Source organism: Equus asinus, chromosome 28 (genome assembly GCF_041296235.1).
Source record: "Equus asinus isolate D_3611 breed Donkey chromosome 28, EquAss-T2T_v2, whole genome shotgun sequence".
Taxonomy (NCBI): Eukaryota; Metazoa; Chordata; class Mammalia; order Perissodactyla; family Equidae; genus Equus; species Equus asinus.
In genome coordinates, this window is record NC_091817.1 from 17,685,226 (window position 1) to 17,707,269 (window position 22,044).

At 55.2% G+C, this 22,044-nt stretch overlaps 1 protein-coding gene and 1 long non-coding RNA gene across 2 annotated transcripts in view; both read right to left on the bottom strand.

The window, feature by feature from the left end:
- ZNF423 (zinc finger protein 423) overlaps nt 1-16,934 on the bottom strand; it is a 319,206-nt gene extending 302,272 nt beyond the window's left edge. The window contains exon 1 of the mRNA XM_070500329.1: nt 16,540-16,934. Within this exon, the coding sequence (XP_070356430.1) occupies nt 16,540-16,579 (40 nt within the window). The 5' untranslated portion in view covers nt 16,580-16,934. The remainder of the gene's footprint in view (nt 1-16,539) is intronic.
- Nucleotides 1,564-16,240, bottom strand: LOC139042337 (uncharacterized). Its single transcript, XR_011498973.1, has 3 exons — nt 16,111-16,240; nt 10,345-10,411; nt 1,564-10,251 (listed from the first exon to the last, which is right to left on the bottom strand). It is a non-coding gene; the product is annotated as an uncharacterized lncRNA (long non-coding RNA).
- Nucleotides 16,935-22,044: the final 5,110 nt, after the last annotated feature.

A 22,044-nucleotide genomic window follows, 5' to 3' on the forward strand; every position in this document is an offset into this window, starting at 1 on the left:
GCAACCTTTTCCACTACCCTCCCCTGCCTCTTTCTTCATCTGTGCTCCAGCCCTTCTAGGAGAGCCCACTACACTTGTCCCTGTCGCTCCAGACATACATACTCAAAACTCCCCCAGATTTTGTCCCATCAGGTCCTCATGGGCAGGGACCACGGCCTTTCCTTCTCCCTCCTACCCATCCATGCAGGGCTGGGCCCAAGGCAGGGGGAGGAGGCCCTGGGAATGAGTTTCAGAGCCAGAGGGGACCATCCACCTCCCTTTGTGTTTCCCTCTCATCCTCCCAGGCCAGCTGACACATCACATCCTCTGAAATGGCCTTCCAGGACAGCTGTCCAAGGCTGAGACGCCAGAGCCGTCTGCCCATGAAAAACTACATATTGGTGTAACTGTTTACACTTTATCAATCCCACTACCACACCCCCAACTAAACTGTAAGCTCCCTGAAGGCAGGGACCCAGCCTTCTCACTCATTACTGTGCACCAGCAATAGCAGAAGCCCACTAGCAGAGCCGGAAATACGCAGCCAGGGAATGAATGAAGTCAGGAAGTATCCATCCTGTGAATGAATGAGTGAGCGAATTTTAAGTGGCAAACCCAGAATCATGACTCAGATCTGTCTGCTAATCTTCTGTCTGTAATTTCTTGAACACATACAAATGCACTCAAAACAGCACTCCCACGCCGCATACCCCATACCTGCAGGCCTGGGCGCCATGCAGGGGCAGAGCACGGCTCTGGGGCCGGGGTCCCTGCTTTCGAAGCCTGTCTAGTCCTAGCTGTGGGACACGGGCGATTTATTTTCCCACTCTTGACCTCAGTTTCCTGCTCTGTAAAAAGGGGGTAATCCCAGTCCCTCCCTCCGAGGTCGCCGTGAAGCTTCAGTGAATTACGGAGTGTGAAGTGCTCAGAAGCAATCAATGACATTTACTGTTGATTATTATACACTCACGGATGGCCGGCGCTGCTTCCCACCGCCCTCCCCCTGCCCCGCCCCCGCCCCCACCCCGGCCCCGAAGCCAAGACCAATCGGCGCTCCAGCCGCAGCGCCCCCGAGGCGCACAGCTGGCCAGCGGGCCGCGGCCCACCCCCGCCGGCCCCCAGCTGCCAGCGCGGGGCCTGGGACTCAGGAGTCCTGGGGTCGCCGAGGGGCGGGCGGCGGGGGCGGCCCGCCGTGCAGAACAAGCCGGGGCCCACCGGCGGCGCGAGCGAGCCTTCCCAGCCGGCCCCCCGCCGCGGCTGCTTTGTGCCCAGCCCCGGGCTGAGCGACTGCGCCGGGGCCGCGGAGCCTGCCGGCGGGAGGGGCGGCCCGACGCGCTCCCAGGACGGCCGCCTCAAAGGGTCCCGGGCCGCCCCGCGGGCCAGGCAGGCCAGGCCGGGAGGGGCGCGTTCCTGCTCGCTGGCGGGAAGAGCCCCGAGGCCCCCTCCCAGGGCCCCTCCCCGTCTCCTGGCCCGCCTCCTCCCCAACCCCGGATCTCTTCGGCCTCTCCCACCCCGACCTCCCCCGCCTCCGTCAGCTCCTCTCATCCCCGTCCCCCTCCCCTCATCTCCTAGGACCCAGGTCACACCGGTTAACTCTGCAGGCAGACCCCGGGAGGGCCCTGGAGGCCCCTAGATCCCACCTCCCGTCCTGGAAGTCTCTGCCCTCCCCGATCCCACCAGCCTCGGGTCACAGCCCTGGCTTGGAAACGAGCTGGTTCTGGGCTGGGCTTCTGAGAGAATGGGCTGTGGGAGCTTCCTGGCCTCATTTTCCCATCTGTCAGATAGGGGGTGGGAATGTGCGTCCAGTGCCAGGCACTGGGGACACGGTAGTGACCAAGACAGGCAGGGGCTCTGCGGGGTGGTGCTCACAGCCCCCCTGCCCAGGGAGGGACCATCCCCTGAGACCTCCTGGTGATGTGCACAGGGTTACACTGCCATAGGACCACATGGTTTGGGGAGGAGGGCAACGAGGCTTCTAGGGCAGGACTGGGAGCCAGAAGCCATCCTTGCCCAGAAACAGCCCCATCAAACGGACTCACCACCCAGAGAAGCCTCTCTGAGCCTGGACTGTACCACAGAAACCAAGGAAGGCTGGGCCAGTGGCGGGTCCTCCCAGGGAAGGACCCCTACCTCCCACATCCCTCAGCCCCTTCAGAGCACCAAGTGCACAGGCTTCCAGCCCCCAGCTTCCATCATGCCTCCCCCATCACCCTGGGCTCAAATGTCACCTCCAGACGGCCCTGTCTGGACAGCCTCTCCCACCACTCCCTATCCCAGGACCTGCTTTGTTTCCCAGAAATTATGTTACTGACTCATGTACTTGTAGGTGGCCTTTGCCTCCACTAGAATAAACTTCTCTCCTATCCACCGCTGTGGCCTCAGCACCTTGAACAGTGCCCAGCACGCAGTAGGTACTCAATAATCGTGTGTGGGATTAAGAAATAAACAAATGAATGAATGAACAAACAGGTAAGATAGACCTTAAAAGCGCAGAAACCCAAGCTGTACCCAGCTAAGAGGATTCCATGACAAGTGATCAAATGAGTCTGGAAATCAGAACTAACATCTGAGAGAGTCCCGCATTAGCATTTGAGAGGCTCTGTCAAAAGTTTTAAAAACTTTAACTCCATTTACCACAGTGTTTGCCAAATGTGTCTGGCCACAGAAAACATTTTTTATTCTTTTAGTGGAAAATCAACAAAATCCTGGAATACATTTTGGGAAACACCAATATAAACTCATTTCCCACCCTCACAGCCCCAACTTTACAGTTGGTAAAGTGAATCATAGAAGGAGAAAGAACTTTCTTCTGTCTTTTGTGAGGTCAGATCTAGCATAGTGCTTGGCACAGAGTAGATGCTCCAAAATTATTCAAATGAATGGCTATAAAGTAAATTCACGAACAAAGTCTAACCCCCATGTGCATTTTCTCTGCACCTTCCCCAATAGTCTGACCCACGCAAGCAGCAGCCCGAGCCCCTTCCCCCTGGAGGCTGGCGCTCACAGTGCACACACATGCACATGCAGACGTGTACACACAGAGGCAAACCCGAGCCAGCACGCACACACACAGATTCATGCACTCACATATGCGCGTACACACAGACAAAGACACATGCACACACAGACACACAGACACAGGCACACATGTGCAAACCAATTCTGGGACACAGGCCCTCCCACACAGCCCCCTTCCTTATGCCTGTCCAGTGCACACCTTAAGAAGGGTTGCTGTCCTTGATGAGAAGGGGAGAATGGACATGGGGGCGCAGAAGCCTCATTCACAACCTGGTACCACCAAGAGGCTGGGGGGCCCCAGCAGGTGACAGATTAAAAGCTAGGTTTTTCCCACCCATTTTTTCTGGCGCTGCATTCTGAGCACCAATGTACAGAGAGAGAGAGAGAGGGCAAAGTTAGGCTACTCCAGAGTGACCGTGCCCCAACCCTCTGGATGGTCATTTCGGTTTTACAAAGCTTTTGCTCCCTCCTGAGACTTTCCTGGGAGCAGAGCCCTCATTCCACAGAAAACGAAGCTGAGGCTCACCAACAACGTGGTGAGAATGTGAGTGAGATGAGGGGTGGGAGCCCAGGTCTGCCTGCTCAGGATATCCTATGCCCCAGAACCTTGGGATCCCAGGTTGCTCCCAAGGCAGGCCTTGGCCTGGATGAGTGGCAGCAGCAAGATCCACCACTCGCCCTCATCCTTGCCCTGCCCCCAGGCACAATTCTGCCACAAGGTCATTGTATGACCTTGGATAGCTGACTTGCCCTCCCTGGAAAAGTTTAACCATTCACGTGAGAAGGGAGCTCAGCTGAGGATCCATTATCGCCTCTGAAAAAGAAAGTCCGACATGCCCACCTGAGCGCTCAGAAGTGTCAAGATTAAATGAGATAGAGCCTGTGAAGTACATAGCCCAGTGCCTGCACAGAAGGGGTGTTCGTTAATGTTGGCTGCCCTTGGTGTTGTGAGTCCATCCTTCTGGGCCCAAATCAAACACTACCCCCTATTCCAGGCCTTGCCTGATTCCCCCATCAAAAGGAATCCCTCCAACTTCTCTCAGCCCTCAACCCCCACCTCTGTCTTGGACTGTCCTGTCTGGTCCTGTTGGTTAGGGTCTTACATCCTCTCCAGACTATGGGTTCCCTGAGAGCATGGCCTCCATTTGGTTCATCTCTGCATCCTCCTTGGAGCCCAGGCTGAGAGTCTCAGCTGAGTAAGATACTCAGGACCTGGAAGGAAGGAAGGAAGGAAAAGAAAGGAGGATGGATGAATGGATGGATGGATGATGGATGATGGATGGATAGATAGATGATGGATGGATGGATGGATGGATGGATGGATGGATGGTGGATGGATGACAGATGGATGGGTGATGGATGGATGAATGGATGGATGGATGGATGACGGATGGATGGATGACGGATGGATGGGTGACAGATGGATGGGTGATGGATGGATGGGTGATGGATGGATGGATAGATGATGGATGGATGATGAATGGATGAGTGATGGACGGATGAATGGATAGATGGATGGAAGGAAGAAGAGACATGACTAAAGGACTAGCTGAGGGAAAGAAATGCCCAAACCCCCAAGCTCCACATTCAGTGCAGTGCCCCCTTCTGAAGAAGAAATAAAAATGGTCTATGAACATAAGAAAAATGGTCAACTTCACTAGTAATCAGGGAAATACAAATTAAAACAATGAGCTGTTTCTTGCCCACCAGATTGGCAAAAAGAAAAAGGCAGGGAAAAAGACAAAAGAAAGAGAAAAAAAGAATACATCCTACGTGGGCAAGGATTAGGAGAAACATGCATTCACACACTATTATGGAAGAATAAACCGACACAGCCTTTGTGGAGGGCAATTTGGAGCTCTCTCTCAAATTTTTCCAGCAACTCCTTTTTGACCTAACAATTCCACTTCTAGAAATCTAGCCTAAGAAACATGAAGATTTATAAACAAGGATGCTCCCTGCATCCTGTTTATAACAGTGAGAAACTGGAAGCAGCTTAACGTCCATCAATAGAGTATCGTAGGTAAATTCTGGTACATCCGTTCTGTAGTATGGTGGCTGTGGAAATGGAACAGGTCTGTAACACTAGCATGATGGTATGTCTCACACTAATGGTTCTTAACCCTGGCTGCACACTCCAAGGACTCTGGAAGCTTTAAAAAAAAACCTGACCTGGGGCCTCATCCTCAAAGACTGGATTACCTGATCCGTGGTGGGGCCCAGGTAATGTTATTGCTTTAAGTGCCTAAGATGATACTAACACACAACCAAGATTGGAAACGCACTGCTACATGAAAAGAACAAATGACAGACAGTGTGGTCAAGCGGTACATGAGACCATCCAGGTTTAAAAGGAGGTACACATAGGCGTATGTACATATGTTTTTGTGTCAGTGCACCACAGAAAAGGTCTGGAAGGAAAGATACCTGTGGAAAACAGTGCTTATCTAGGAAAGGAGCGGATTCTATTACTTTTTTAAGATGTGCATGTGGACAGGCCAGAAGGCAGCATTACAACAAGAGTGGGGAGCAGGACAGACCCCTGTGCCTTCCCTCATGGCCCTCTCTCCTAGCCCAGAGCCCGGGGACTTCTCCAGCCCCCAGAGAAAGGATGAGTGTCTCTGCTGTCTTCCTGGCCCCTCAGGTCATTATAAATACAGGTAACAGTTACTAGCAGGCTCTGGAGCTAATCCCAGTTCCGCTACCTCCTCCATGTGACTTTGGGGTGAGGTTTGTACATTTGTGAAACTGAGATGAATCAGAGAGCTGTTGTGAGAACTCGGGGTGAGTGGGGGGACACATGGGAAGAGCTGAAGGCAGGGCCTGGCACAAGGAAGTACTTGGTCATGACTGTCCCTCCAGCATCCTCTCCAGGGATCAGGGCTGGCCTTGCTGGTGGCTCTGGATGGGCATATGTGGGACTCGGTCATTCTCCACCCATGTGGTCTCTGGCTTAGAGAAGCACCAGAGAGAAGCTGCTCCAGTAATGCTTGGCAAAGCCACTGGAGCCCAGAGAGCCGGGGACACCACAGGCTGAACTGTCAGACACCTGAAAAGACACCGATGTCACCATCAAACCCTGACATTTCTTCTCTTGTCTCATGTTCCCCTCAACCTTCCAAAGGGCCAGGGGAGCAGGGGAGGACCCAGTGCCCTGCCGTAGGGTTCCCCAGGGCCACCTCTTGAGACTTCTCCCTCTGTGGACTGGTCACTTTAAAAGGTAATTTGAAAAGACTTAACAATATCTTTCTAGCCTGTATTATTTTAACGCCAAAGCTTCTCGGGTTTTCTCCTTCTTTTGTTCCAGGAAGTAAAATCCTAAAAGATCTAAGACAGGCAGCTACTCCAACCAAGTGCCTCCCATCTCAAAGACAAGGAAACTGAGGCCCACAGAGGGAGCTGTCGTGCCCAGATCACAGAACACGTCTCCTTCAACCCACAACCCTCCCCAACGAGAGAAAGAAATCAATCTTGGCTCAGACCTTCAGGGAGAAGAGGGTCTCTCTCTTTCATTCTGAGTTTTGTTTTCCTGGCAAGTTCCCCTGCAAACACATCTCACTCTCTCCTTCCTGCACAAACCCCGGCCCTTCCCCTCAACCCCACCCCTGACTCCGAGGGCTGTTCAGGGGCAAAGCGTCCGTGAAAGATAAAGCAAGTCTTAAAGGGTGCTTAATGGAGGCTGGGCCGCGAGCCCCAGCCAGCACCGAGCTGGGTCAAATCTGTCTGGTCTGAAGCCCCCTCAGCAATGTGGCCGGATGGTCGGGGCCGGATGAGGAGTTTCTTCAATTAAAAGTTCTGTTTTATTTAAAGTTAGTATGAAAATCTCATATTGCTTTCATTATTTAAAAATGTTTTACAATCTAGCACAATGCTTGGCACAAAGCCTTCAGTAAACAGTAGCTACAATCACGGCAGAGAGCACGGCCACCCCCAGTACGGGCTGATGGCAAAGGCGGGGAATGGGCACGAGCCATCCCCAACCCCAAGGGGCATGAGGACGCCCAGTTCTCCAGGGTGGAGCATCTCGCACCTCCTGAACACGAATAGGGGCCGGGGGGAGCTGGAGGGGGCAGGAGAGACCATCAGAATCACCCTCAAGGACAGCTGTTCCCTCAGTTCACTCTCTCAGTCGTTCACTTAGGAACTCGTGTATTCGTTCATCCGTCATCTATTTACTACACACTCATGCACTTGTCCACCCACTCATTTATTCCCTTAACAGTTTACATATTTACTCAGTCATGTAAGAAATCCTTTTTAGACACAAGGACCCAGAAGCCTAGGTCAAGGCCATCTATGAATGAGTGTGGGGTCCTGGAAGCCCATGAGACTGACCGCACCCCATACATAGAGATCCTGCTGCTGAGCGAGTAGAGCAAGGCAAGCTTTGTCAACTCTCAACAGGGCTGTTCGGAGACTGGGAACTTGAGTTACTCCCTACGGCCCCAGGGGACAGAACCAGGACCAATGCATTGAAATTACGGGAGGCAGAATGCAGCTTCATGGGAAGAAGAACAGGTTAAATTCAAGCCAAAAATGCAAAGATGTGCACGAGGTAGTGAGCTCCCTGCGAGTGAAAGTGTGCAAGTTCAGGCTGGATGAAACCAAGGATGCCACAGACACACCCAAAGAAGTCTGCATGAAGGTTTTAACCTGAGGTTTTCAGGATCCTGAGAAGTTCAAAGGCAAAAACAGCAAGGGTCTGAATCTTCCCAGTACATGTGCCAGGCCCCTGGCTGGCCACTCTCTCCCTGAGGGGCGTACGGCACCCACAGAGCTGTCCTGGGCACTGACACTGCTCGCTGCTCCCTAGAGAACCCAGCGCTCTCTGCAGCCTCCACCCCAGGTGACAGGAGTCTGCCCCTCTTTCCATTCCGCCCCTTTGGGAGCCTGCTCTCCTCCCTCACCCTCTCCCTGGGGACCCTCTGGAGCTAGTGATTGTCTCTCCTCTCCCCAAGTTCAAACCTGCAGCCCCAGGGGGCTAGGGACAAAGCCATAACTCAGTTCAGGAACCAGAAATGTGCTCTATGCTGCTGGTGGCTACAAGGGCCTGCAGTCCCAGGCCAAGGGAGTACACACAGCCCGGATGCAGCAGGCGCTACCACCCCAGCGCCCTTACCCAGCCATGCCCTGCTCCCTGCCCAAGCCCAGATGGCCATCACTCTGCCCTCAGGCAGGTAAAATTCAGTGCAACAGGAGTTAGGTGAACAGTATGTTTTATTTAATTAGGATCAACAGAAGAGATAAACCTCACAGCAGGATAGGGAATGACAACACTGCAAAAAATAATTCATGCCCAGGTAATGAAAGGGCAGATTTCAATTACAGAGAAAACCAGGCAGAAAAAGGCACTGGCACCTCCGAGGTGGAGAACAGTGTAAGGGTCTGCAGTGCCCACCCCGGGCCAGAGGTGGCCGGCCCTCCAGGACTGAAGTCAAGGCACCTAAGTGGCCATTCCTGAACAGCCGTCCCTCCCCTTTCCTCGTCACAGACAAACCAGCCTGAAGCGTGCAGGGCTGGGTGAGGCCGGGGGGCTGTCTGGGTCCTGACAGGCAGGTATGGAGGCCGCTGGGATCTGCCCTGCCAGGGCCACTGGGCAAGCTCACACTCAGCCAGTCTTAGTCTCCAGAGGAATGGTGTCCCCAAGGAAAGAGATTCCTTCTGACCCTGTGAATGGTCACCAGCTCACTCAACAACTCCTAAGCACCCCCCCTGCCCTGCACCCGCTGGGGTCCTGATGGCGAGCCCTGTCCCAGCTTCTGGCACACGCGACCCACCTTGCACATCAGAGCAAGGAAGAGCACTACCGGCTCTTCAGAGTCACTTCATCTTCTGAGCCCCTGTTTCCATTTCTCCCTGGAAAATGGAGACCCCGAACCGGACGGCCTCCTCAGAGGGTGGCGGGCTGAGCTCCCCACCGCACCAACCCCAGGCTGCTGATGAGAAATGAAAGTTCACGGTGGTGATGACTGCACAACGATGCTAATGGACTTAATGCCATGGAACCGGACACTCACAAATGGTTACAATGACAAATTTTATGCTAGGTATGTCCTACCTCAATTTTTAAAAAGGGAAAAAAAATGAAGAGTTCTGAACCCCTCCCCAGACCAGCTGGGTGAGCATCTCTAGGATCCCGGCCCGGAATCTGAAATTTTAACCAGCTTTACTCTAGGGGAAAGCGACGAACTAAGGATCCACTAATATGGATGAATCCACTCTCTCCCCAAACCAAGGGCTCCCCTCACCTCTTCCAGGCTAATGCCTTGAATTAGCTCGATAAATACTTCTTGTGCAAATGAGTACTCAAGACAATGATTTCTCCAAGTTTCTTAGTCCCAGGAAGCATTTTCCCTCCAAATGCACACTCCTGCCACGCCCTCATGCCCAGGGCTCGGCAGCATCCACCACAGACAGCACACCTGTGCAGCTCACGCTCGGCTCTCTCTCGCCTCCTCATCCCTGGTCCTTGGGTACCACCAGCCCCAACACCCCCATTAGCTACGAGAGGGAAATTGCTGCTAAATTAGTGAGCCCATCTACAGAGCCCCATTTTATATCCCAATTCAGAAGATGACATGAACATCTGCTTTCACTTCAAGACATTAATTTTCAATTATTGGAGAAAAACAAAATTAGTCCTGACAAATTGCTGGCGAACACACGCTCTTGTCTGGTGGTTCATAATAACAACTCGGGGGCCCACAATTCGTGTCCTCGGACAGAGTTTCCTGACAGCCCGGTCCTCCCGAGTCAGGGGCGGCAGTCTCCTGGCCCCGAGTTCTGTCTGCTGTCAGGGAACGGCCTCTCTGGCCGCTGGGTTCCAAGAAGTAAGGAATTTAGGTTTTTCTCTCTCTGGAGAAGGCAGGGATGGGGAGGGGGGGAAGATAAATAAAAACATTTTCAGCTGACCATTTTCAGCTTCAAACATCTCAAGCTTTGCGTCTCTTCCAGTTTCAGGATTCCACACGTTTAGACAGGAATACGGACCAGTCCTGAGGCCAAGGGCACCTAGCAAAGGCACACATGCACCACCTTATAATGCACGTTTGCCATCTGTGATGGGAGAAGGATGGGTGACGCGATTCTCTTCCGAGGTCCCTTCCACCCTGGCCGTGATGTCACGCAGGATTCCAAGTCCAAAACTCAACAGCCCTGCGCTCTGAGATGGGAATGCTTATAAATCTTCCATAACCAAACACTGTTTGCTGGGGTCCCATTAACCCAGGAACCTGGTTCATCCAGGGTCAGAATCTACAGGAAAAAGAAAAAAGAAAACCCCGAATTTGTCAACCTCAAGGACCCCAAATCCAGAGAACAACCCACTTGATAAGAGATTATCAATACCGTAATCTCATTTGATGGATTTTTTCTGTATCTCGGTTGCTGTAGTCACTGTATCAATAAGAAGCCCCTGAAATGTGAAGGAGCAGAAGAATTGAGAGATAATGATGTAGCAATCTTTGAATTTAACTTGTCATAATTGAAACCAGAGTGTGTTTACCTGGCTAACACATTCAGACTGGGAGGGGCGAGGGCAGGGGGCAGTAACCAGAGGGAGGCAGGTTTGAAAAAAAACAAAACAAAACAAAACAACGAAGGAAAATTATATCTTTAAGAAGAGAATGACAGACGTTGCTACTCCCAAAGTCAACCCGGTAACTGAGCTCCAACATTGTGTAATTGACTTTGCAAGTAGACAACAGCAACGCAACAAAGAAAATGTCAGTGTTTTCACAGCACTAATCTATAACGCTGGGAGGCCCTCCCGCTGTCAGCCAGGGCTGACAATACAATAGCTTTCAAAGGGATATTACCATCATGCTTTTTATTCCTGACATCAATCAAGACAAAGAAAATCCTTTTCACAAGACATTAAAAATCAAACCTTTGTACAAGGAGATAGGTAAAACAGTATTCTCCTTAAAGACAGTCACACTGAGCAATCAGCTAATTGGCACTCCTTGAAAAAAGGTAAAGTATTTTTATTTACTGAGTATACAACCCCAATCGTTGGCTGCCACCGATCCTGGCAGGTAAGCTATGAATCAAAAGTTTCCAATGGCATCTCCCCACTACACTCAACCCTACCTCTCCCACAGTAGGCCAAGGGAGCTAACAGCCAGAGTCAGAAACTTCAAGCGGGATATCACCAATCCAGGCTTAATTAGTCCATTTTGGGTGCAAAACTATACTAATTACCAACTAACATGTTTATGCACAAAATGCCCTTGCAAGCTGACAAGAATTTGCAGAAATTGCCAAATTCACCAACCAAGGTGTATCACGGTTTTCCCCAGCTACCCACAGTAATGGGGAGCCCACTAACAGTTTTCAAGGCAGTTTCCTGTTGTAATTACCCTAGACCTGCAGATAAGAAAGGAGCCCTGAAACCTACTGCAAACGTTTTCGAGACACGAAGATAATATTCTTTGCAAACAGCAGTGTACCACGGACAAGGTCCGGGAAAAGTAAATCCACCTTAACCTCAACCAAGCAAAGAGTTAACTAAACCCACCCACCCACCTTGGTAAAAAGGATGGAGCCATCAGGAAAGCTAGCCATCCTCTGCTTGTTTACCATCAAGACAGTTGTAGATGCCTGCATGTCAGAGGCTGGTGACACAGAAACCTGAGGGTCCAGGAGCAGGGAGTTAAGAGGTGCTAATATTTGTGAAAGCTCATTATCTATACACTCTCCAAGCCACTGGAGTGACAAGAGTCCACCAGCCTGCCCAGGGGTCCAAGATGGCACGTCCCCACACCTCCTCAGGGCTGACAGTACCGCTGGTCTAGGTAGCCCCAAGCTCCAGACTATTGCCGAGGAAGAGAGGGGGAGAGAACTCATTCAGTTTCCAGCAGGGGGGTCCCACTGGAACTCAGAGTCAAGGTGTTTTGTGACTTTTCCCTCTGGTACCTAACAGACCATCTGCCAAAAACATGCAAGTGAGTCCAGTCAAAGACAGAGATGTTACTCTGTCAGCATCTGCAGCAGAAAAGGCTGTGTGTGCTTTTCAGACATAACTGGACATCGCTGTTTATTTTTAAACAGTATCTGAATGACAGGTGCTGTTCATTTCACTGCAAAATGGGCAAAGATTTTAAAAGAAGAGGGAACTGGCCCCAACACTGCCTTGAAGAATCACATTCTCCCACCACCATCTAAATGAGCCTTTTTCCAAGAGCCAGGCAGCACGTCGGCAGCATCAGCCTCAGTGGCAGATTCCTTTCATTTACACATCCAAATGAACAGTTAAGAGAAATCAATGCATCTAATTGCCATACTATTAAATCCTACATCAGGGGAAGAATTCCACAGCCACCAGCTTAAGAGTTGGCTACCGATATAGCAATTATTGCAACTTTCTATTCGATTGAACCAGATGCCCAGCCTTTGGTCCCCCATCTAGGAATGCCGGACTCAAAGATGCTGCACTCCAGTTTCCTCCTCTCTCGGTTCCCCCGACTCCTCCTCTGTCAACATGCTGTAGCAAACCACCACAGTGCCAGGACTGGCTGCTTCTACCGAATTACTTTATGACTGCAAAGTCACCGGCACTTTGCACCTTTCCTTATTAATTTAGGAATTTAGGACGTTTAGCAGCGTCCTTCTGCCAGAGGCACATAGTTATCTTCTCGTATCACTTATTAAGTTTTTGCAAGGAAACAGGTGTAAGAATCTAAACAGCAGTCATTACACATAAAGACTGTTTTCTAGAGAGAGACAGGCCCTTCCAAAGCTGGGACTGGGTGACTTCATTGAGGAGGAGGAGATTAAATATTAGTATTAAATATCAGCTGCCCCAATCCACACAGAAAGCTAAAGACTCTATAACGGATTTGTTTTGCCCTTCCTACAAGATCATGTACACTTAGCCAAACAAATCTCGACAATTTACACTTGTATGTGGTCTCAGTTGAATCAAGAAACCTGTAACCTCAGAACGCCTCTATTTATTACATCTCAATTATTTCCATGGAAACACGAGTAGTGGCAAACTACACTGTTCCCAAGTCCCCAGACCACCAAATTTATACGATGGACTTTTGAGGAGCTACAGGCTGGGAGGAGAAGGAGACAGAGAAGCAAGGGGAGTGCAGAGAAGTCACTGGGGGTAGTTTTGGATGTTGGGGTTGGAGGGGCTGTGTGGGTGCAGCCTGAGTGTTAATTAATATTAAGAATTGTAATTAACAGGCAGTTGCTAGATGGAGAAAACTGACCATATTACAAATTATTCAAAAGTTTTCATCTGAGGCTAGGAAAAGGATGTGTTTACTTCCCTTGTAAATGCATAGGCTGTTTCGTGGATCTGAGTCGACAGCGTGGGTGAGGGAGGCAGGTCACCAAACCACCCAGCATCATCAGCCAAAATAACATCAGTGAGATGTGATGAGAGCAGTCGCAGAGAACGAGGCCAAAATTATCAAAGGGAACAAATCACCTCGCAACTGCCACACCACACCACCAGGAAACAAAAGGGGGCAGAACGGCGTAGGGAGGGAAAATCGGTCAGAAATCTGACTTTTGTAACATTCGTGGGTTTTGGAGGGTTTTTTTTTTAAATCACAAGGCTTTTGAAAACCAATGAGGCTATTCTCCCCCCTGCTCCAGCCCCCTACCCAATTTGCTGGGTGTCCTGCCTGGGAGCTAGCTTTTCTAAAGAAGGACAAACATCCTGTGGGACCAGTGACCCCACTCCAGAAGGGAGGTTGCGTCTCCGAGTGGGAAGTGAGACCCCTCCACCCCACCCCCAGGCCTGTTTGATTTTCAAAGCAGCAATGCCAGTGCTTTCAAATCACACTTTCTGAGCATCCATTAGAAATTGTTATATTTCTGTCTTTCCTTCCTGCTATGGGCTTTCACATTTCCGAGATCAATTACGAATTACAGTCAAGCAACTTCCACAGCAGAACGTGCGGGCTGGACAAGTCCACAATGCCTCTACATTAGCCCTGACACACAGCAGTGCAGGCGATAGAAAATGAAATAAAATTTAAAAGGCACCACTGTTCCTTAAGAAGCACCTTCAAACATCTTTAAAGGTGAAGACCTTGTCGCTTTAAACACTTGGTTGGAGCTGTCCACACTCAAGCACACACTTTTGAATATTGCTTGAGAAAGGGGGAGGCACTTCTTGAAAAGCAGTGAGCCCATCACCTGCTGTAGCTCTTATCTACCCAAATTATCTTCTCTCTCAATTCCTCCCTTGACAAGTGGCCACATCTCCACCCTATTCACGCCAGTAAACTGAATAAAAGGCAAATGGTGAGAGACAAAGGTTGTAGCTGCTTTTGGAAAATGCAGAGAACCACAGGAAGAAACAGAGGATGTCAGACTCCAAGGGCAGAAAGGCGCCCTGTGGTTGATAGTTACAACACTTCTCAAATGCCTGCACTGGCCTGTTCCCAGTTTGCTGTCGTCCCCCATCAATTAGCTTGAACTGTTGCTATAGGTCCACATACAGTACATTTAGAGAGAGACACTCAGTGAAAATCACGTCAAGGCTCATCTCATGAAAGGCTGAAGACCAATTCTTGAGTCTTTCTCAGAGGCACACAGTGGTTTCAGAACCAGGTTGGAGCAACTCAGACACCCACCCATCTGTTCAGCGCGAATCGCTTTCTGTGTCTCGTCTTCTAAAACAAGGGCGTTGGGGGGCACTGATTGAGGTCAGAGGTAGGTAAGCTTTAAATCTTCCTTTATGAAAAATCCACTCCTACACATAGATTTTAACCCAAAATCAACTGCCCGGGTTAGATAAAACTGGTTTCCAACCAGAGCTTCGCATTCTACATCTTATTCTGGACCACCTTAAGTGGCTAATGAAGGAGTGAGCAGTGAGCCAGGGAGAGAGAAAAGAAATCAAATATTATGTCAAGCCACAAAGCCCTACATTCAGCAAAAGGACAAACATCTGCGTTTGCCTGTCCCCTTCTTGGGGTCTCTCTTCTGGTTTCCTGGTCCCTCAATGAGAACACCCTCTGGAACCCCAGTCCTGAGGAACAGGTCAGGCTATCCCAGATTGGGATGCCTGCCAGGGCGAGGGGAACAAGACCCACTTCCCTCAAGGAAAAAGAGGAAAAGGAGCGGCCGGGTTGCTAAGTTGAGACTGAGTTGGTCTGCTTCTAAGATGACAGGAGAGGCTCTGCTAAGCCAGTGCCCCCGCACCTCCTGGGACTTCAAAAGGAGAGAAATGGCGGGCGTCTCACGACCCTCCTTGCCAGACTCCGTCCTGGCCATTCCAGCCAGAAGCAAGGCTGGCAGGAAGGGAGCGGGGCCCCAGCGCCTTTCCCGCGCAGGCCTCCAGGAAATGAACCTTTCAAAGCAGAATTGGGCTCGGGCCAGAGGTCATCAGGGGAGCTGGGAGAAGACAAGGGCCTCGGGACTTTTGGATCCAGAGCCGGGACTTTTGGATCCAGGGCCGTAGCCGCTCTCGTCCTGTCCCTCCTTTACCATCTCCCAGCGCAGCCAGGCACCCACCCGAGGGGCTGGAAATCGGGACAAAGCAGCAGGCGAGGCATGGGGAGACCAGCGGGTGGGGAAAGGGCAGGGGAGGGGCTCAGCCGTCTGCGCGCGGCCTCTCCCCGGCGCCTCTACTCTCCAGGGGCCCACTCGAGCCGGGGGCCCTCGATAGAAATAGAAAGCAAAGCAAGGAGACGATAGGAGTGGGTGGGTGGGGGGTGTGTGTGTGTGTCCTCACAAACGTGTGCACTCCGGGGACCCGATACAGGAAGCTGGCCTGGGTGTCAAGGATGCGGTACCCCGGGTCGGGTCCCGGGCGCCCTCGGCGGAAGGGCTCGCACCGCGGCCGCTGCGCTCCCCTGGGGACCCGCGTCCCGCCGGCGCTGCGCAGACAATGAACTCCTGGCGGAGGCTCCCGGCCGGGTTGGCCTCGGTGGAGGAGGCAGGAAGTGCGGGGGCCCTGACCGGGAGCTCGGCCTGGGCAGGGGGCGGGGAGGGGCGCGCGGCGGCCGGGGTGGGGGGGCGCGCAAGCAACGCCCGCCGCCCTCGGCGTCCCGGGCCGACAAGGCGGGGGCCGAGGAAAGGCGACAAGGCCCGGGGCCCAGCGAGAGCGGCCTCCGAGCTGCTGGCCTCCCGGGCGCCCGTCCTCACCGCCTCTTCCTTCCTCCCGCCGCCGCCGCCGCCGAGATTCGCAATCCCCGCCAAGTCGGGCCCGCACCCCTTGATTGGCCACGCGGGCCCGGGGCCCGCACGGAGGGAGCAGCGAGGGCCCCTCGGCGGCGCCCCCAGGCCCAGGTGCCCCGCGGGCGGCGGCGCCCGGCCCGGAGACGGTCCGGGCGGGTAGGGTGTCCGCGGCGCACCCCTCCACCGCCTCCGCCTCCCGCTCCCGGCCTCCTCCTCCCCCTCCTCTTCCTCCTCCTCCGCCTCCGCCTCCTCCGCCGCCGCCGCCTCCTCCTCCTCTCGGCTCGCTCGCGCGGGTCCCCGGCCGCCCGCCCGCTCGCCGGTCCCTCCTCCCTCGCTCGCTCCCTCCCTCCTCGCTCGCTCGCTCTCTCGCGCCTCCGCCGGGCCTCGCTCGCTCACCTTTCACCGAGCGCGGCTTCGCCTGCTTCCGCCTGGACATGTCCGGGGCTCCCGGCGCTCCGTCGCCCTCCGCGGCCGGCTCCCCCCGCCGCCCCCCGCCGCTCCGGGCTGCCCTTCTCCCCCTTCTTCTCCGCCTGCCTCTCGGAAACTTTTTTTTTTGCAGCCGGGTCGGCGGCTGCGGGGAGCGGTTCGCAGGTCCGGGGCGGCCTCCCTGGGGGGGGCGGCCCGGGCCGGCCGAGGCCGCTCGGGGGCGGAGGGAGGCCCGGGGGGCGCGCCGGGGCCCTGCCTGTTGCAATGCGGCAGCCGGGGGCTCTCGGTCCCAGCGGCGGTCCCAGCGGCGCGGGGAGTCCGGAGGCCACTCGGCTGAGCCGAGTTATGCAAAAAAAAAAAAAAAAAAAAAAAGCCGCCCCCCTCCTCCTCCCCACCCCCCGCCGGCCCCCGGCCCCTGCGGCCCCCTCCCTCCCTCCCCCACCCCACCGCCACCCTCACCCTCCTCCTCCTTCTCCTCCTCCGCCCCTTGCCGGATTTTTGTGCAAAGTTTGCAGGCGTCCGGCCACGCAGCCCGGTGCGGAGCTCACAATGAACCCATCTGAGGAGGGGGAACAGGGCTGGAGTCGAAGGGGTCTCCGGGGGGTAGGAGACCGGGAGGCAGTCGAGAGCGCCGAAGCTCAGTACCCCCCGAAAAAAAAAAAAAAGCCTTCAAATTATCTCCTGCCGCACAAAAATAATAATAATAATAAATATTAATGGCTAAAAAATGCCCAAACGCCTGGTTCGGAGATTATGATGGATGGGGAGGGGAGTCCCTCAACTCAGCCTACTTGGGGGGCTCGAAACGGCTGCAGTGGCTCGGAAGCCGCAGCTCGGGGCCCCTGGCTCACGCCCCCTTCTCTGGCTCTCGGCTCGGTCCGGCGCCTGCCCCCCGGAGGAGGAAGGGGCGCGCGGGGGCGGTCAGGCGGCCGCGGACAGGCGCGCCCGCGCCCCGGGCATCGCTCAACCCGTGCGCCGGGCCGCCGCTGCCTGCCCTCGGGCTGCGGTGCTCAGCGCGCGGCACGCAGCCGATCCCCAGGCCGGTGCCAAGTCGCCGGCCCCGCTAGCTGCCTCCATGGGCCAGGGGCTCGGAGAGGGGGGAGGCGGCGGCGGCGGAGGAGGAGGAGGACGAGCAGGCGGCGGCCGGGCTCCCGTCCTCCCGGGCAGCGGCGGCGGCGGCTGCGCCCCGGCTCCTCCGCGCTCCAGCCGGCGCCGGCCCGCCCGCCAGCCTCCCTTGCGCTCCTGTCTTCTTTGTGGTCGCTGGCTCTCCTCCTCCCGATCCGGCTGCTGGGGCTGCACTGCAGAGACACATAATAAAGCCAGGCTTGGCTGGAAATGTAGCCGGGTCCCAGCAGGAGGATGTGAGGAGCGGAGTCCCGGCGGGGGAGCGCTCTGATCCCGTGGGGCGCCCCGCACTGCTCCGGCTCGGATCAGACGGAGAGAGGGCCAACAGCACCGAGCGATGGACAGCGCTGGAAATACAGCTCCGGCCGCCCGCAAAACCCGGACCGCGGCGGCGGCGGCGGCGGCAGGCACGGCGCGGGCGCGGGCACCGCACCGGCACGCGGGGCCCCGACTCGGGCGCTGGCGGCGCCGGGGGCGGGAGGAGGGAACAGACACAGGGCCCACGCGGGCTGTCAAGCTCGAAAGACGCATTAGCATCACAAACTGCAAAAAGTGAGGGAAGGGGTCGGGGGCAAACGGGTGGATTGCCCTAGCGTTGTCACCTCGCAGATTATGCCCCACGCACGTGGATTATCCCTGGACCTGGCTTTTCCCTCTCGGATTTGCCCACCGTTGAAGACCATCAACCCACATCCACACACTCTTCCACCAGTGAGCTAACTCTGGTCGCCCCACACACCCACATCTGTAGGGTTCCGGCGTCTGGTTGCGCACTTCTTAGTTAAGACTATGAAAGGAACATCTTAGCCCCAAAACATTGCAGTAGCACCGCCTCCCCTTGAGCTTGACAAAAGAAATAAACCAGCTCCTACATTCCACAAAGTTTTGCCCCAGCCACCAGGGGGCGCGTCGCGTCCCTGCAGCTCCTGAACCACTTCAGGCTTCGGTTTCGGAGCCGGACCAAGAAGGGCTCAGACTTAGGGAAAGTCTTCCCCTGGCGGCTCTGGTAAACCGTTCCTCTGAAGCCTGCGCCTCCCCCGCCAGCTGCAGGCGGCCGGGTCCAGGGTGGGGGAGAGGCCCTGACATCGACCCCCTCCCGGGCGAGTGGCGCCACCTTGGGCCCGCTCATCCTGGAGTGGGAGAACTGAGCGGGTGCTCGGCGCGGCGCTGGGGGTTATCAATCTCGCGGATCGATAAGTTGCCACTTGGAGAGGGGAGGGCTGTGTCCCCTCGGAGACGAGTTACCCAGGGCAACCTTTCACGGAAAAACCTGCTGCCCGCAGAAAGCCGCGCCGGGGCTGGCCGGGCAGCGGCGCCCGCCCCGAGCAGGGCGCCTGCGCCCCGCCGTTCCCCAGCCGGTCCGCCAGCCCGGCCCGCTTCACTGTCCCACCCGTCCCTGCTCGCCTCTCCGGGCTGTGGGCTCCGACCCCTTGCTTGGCTGATTGCAGAGAGACATGCCACCCCCGCACCCCCGCGGCTAGGGAGCGCGGGCCCGCGGGTGCAGGGAAAGGCCTGAGACAGAGCGGGAGGTGGAACCAAGCTCCTGCGCTCAAGGCCGTCTCCGAGGTAGAGTCGGGTGACCGGAGAAACGCGGCGCCGAGACGGACACGGTGATACCAGGAGATAGCGAAAATCTCCAGGACCAGGACAGAGATGTCCCCTAACTGGGAGCCAGGCCCTGAGGGCCGCCCCCTCCCCAAGTTAGGGCTGCCCCCCCCCCCCCCCGGGTCGCCGCCCTTCCCAGCCCTTGCGTCCTGGAGTGTCCAACATCTCAGCCTTCCAGGAGGGAAGTGGGAGCCGCCTCCCGCAGCTCGGGGATGGCCGGGGTTAGGCTGAGTGGGGTGCCAAGGGCCAAAGCAAGGGCAGAGGCCGCGAGGCGCCTGGGAAGGAGCCAGGAGGGAGGGGCCGAATCGGCAGCTCCCCCACCCCCGCCGGCGCCTGGGATCGAGGCCCGCGGAGAGAGGCTGACAGGCGGCAGATGGCACACGCTGGGGGAGGGGGGCTGATTGGCCTCGGCTCCGGGGTGCCCCCGCCACGGGCTGCCTCTCCTAGGGGAAGGGGGCGGAGAACAGCCCCCGGCTCGCCCGCCCAGGCTCTCGGCAGGGCTGGAGACTGCGGATAATGCCCAGCCCGGAGCGCGAGAGAGGGAGAAGGACAAAAGGAGCGCGGGGGGGAAGGGGTGTGCTGGAGGAAAGGAGGGGGCCACCCGGCGGGAGAGGCGTCTGGAGACCTGCGGCGCTGCCCTTTCTCCACCCTCAGGGAACTGCGGAAGCCCCAGAGGCCAGAGGCGGGGGTAACAGAGTGGGGGGCGGGCGACAGCCTATCCCGAACTAATCCACAAGGGCTGGGGGTTCTGGAGAAGCGCACAAAGTTTTTTGGACCCCTTCCCGCGTGTCGCAGTCACACATGTTCGCGTCCCGACGCTCACTCCTCCCTCGGGAGACCTGGCTGCTGTCTCCCAGCTCAGGCGCAGTCAGGGTGAGGAGGGGGCTCCATGGCGCCCCAGCCTTGGCCCCCGCCGCTTTCTCAGAAGCCAGTTTCATTTTTCACTCCTTCCAGAAAAACGCTGTTTTAAGGAAAATTCCAGAGCAGCAAAAATATGGTAGCTCCTACTGAAAGGGTCTCAGGGGCACTGGGTGAGGGCAAGGCTAGGGCCCTGTGCCTGGGCCTTGCCTCTCACCAGCCTGGCCACCTGGGTCCAGACAAAGGTCATTTTCAGGTGGTGTTTTATACTCCATCTGCCTACTTCCTGCAGGACCCAGGGGTCTGGGGGCTCCCCTGTCAGAAAGGCCCCCTGGGGCCTCTTCTTCCTCATCTGCAAAGTGGACAGCCAGCTGCTCCTGCCGCACCCAGAGGAGTGGTGGGGGAACTCTTCGTAAACTTTGAGGAGCCATCATCCTAAATGAAGAGAAACTGCAACTTGGTGTTTTTGAAAACAAGAACTTGCTCAGATAAATGGGCATCTTCCTTCCAAGTCATAACTTCACTTGGGGGGGGGCACCTCCTGCCCAAGGGGGTGCCTTTCCCCACCCATCTCTGCAGGCTCCACATGATGCACCCCAGACTCAGCTAGTGAGGCTACTGCCTGAGTTTCCAGGGGCAGGCATCATCCAGAGCACCCGGTGAGCGCGGGAGGGGCTGCGGCGACAGAACCAAGGTAGGACAATGAAGGGAAATAGGACAGGTTTCCTTCTGTAACCTCTAAACTAGTACCCCTGAAGAGTCCCCAGGGTTCTTCAAGAGGTGCTTTGTAGTAAGTGACCAAATGACCGCCTTCGCCCCCTCCATACACACCCCCCATGCACACAGGTACACATACACTTTAAATGACGCTTGAACGTATACAATCTGGAATTCGTGGTTTTTGTTTACCGTTCTATTACGTGGAAGGCACACTCTCTACCGGGGAAACTTGCATCAGCCTATAAGGAATGGTCATTTGGGGAGGAAGACTAACCCCGCCCCCTTCAGTCCCCCAGGAAATCAGTTCATTCCTTTGTTTATTTGTTATTCAACATTTATTCATTGATTGTGTGCCTACTGTGTGCCAAAACTGAGGGTCAAACAATGAACAAGAAGGACCACAGGCCCCCCCTGCTGGGGCTTGTTCTCTAGAGGGGAGGCTGGCTTTTAATAAATGGCCACATAAATAATTACTTAGTTACAGTTTTGAACAATCCTGAGAAGGAAAAATATAGTGTAAATGAGGCCAAAAGACCGAGAGTCACAGTGGTGGTCTGGCTGACAGCCTGGAGGAGGGAGAAGAGGGAGCCAGGGAAGCGGGTACAGAACAGAGTGCCTGGCAGCATCAACAGTGTGTGTAAAGGGCCTGAGGTGGAAAGGCGCTGGGTGACTCAGAGGGGAAGTCGTCAGCTCTGAGCTGAAGGCCAAAGGAGACAACCGTAGCCAGCTTAGGAGCCAGTCTGATCCATCTTCCCGTCAGTCTCCCTCATCACCTCGCTGGAGAACCTGCAGCAAGGGACTCTCTGTGCCTCCGTTTTCCCATCTGCAAAATGGGACTACAGATAGCATGGGTCTCCTGGGGCTGTCCCGAGGAGTCACATCTACGTGCTGCCTGCGTGGCCCAGAGCAAGGCCAGAGGCCTGACAGCCTTATCAGGCCTTCTCCCTGCCCCCTCACCTTCACCACCCCTCCAGGTCGACCATCTTTCTAGACAGAGACGCCAATCACACAACTGCAAATTCTCTTCTTGCGCTGACAAGCCCCTCCTTCCCCTGTGTTCCCTTGAGACAGACACCATGCCCCTGCTTTCTAGAAGCTTTCTAGCAGCTTCAGGTCTGTTGAGAAGGTTTTGTGTTGGAGCGGACTTGATTGTTCCTTTTTCTCTGG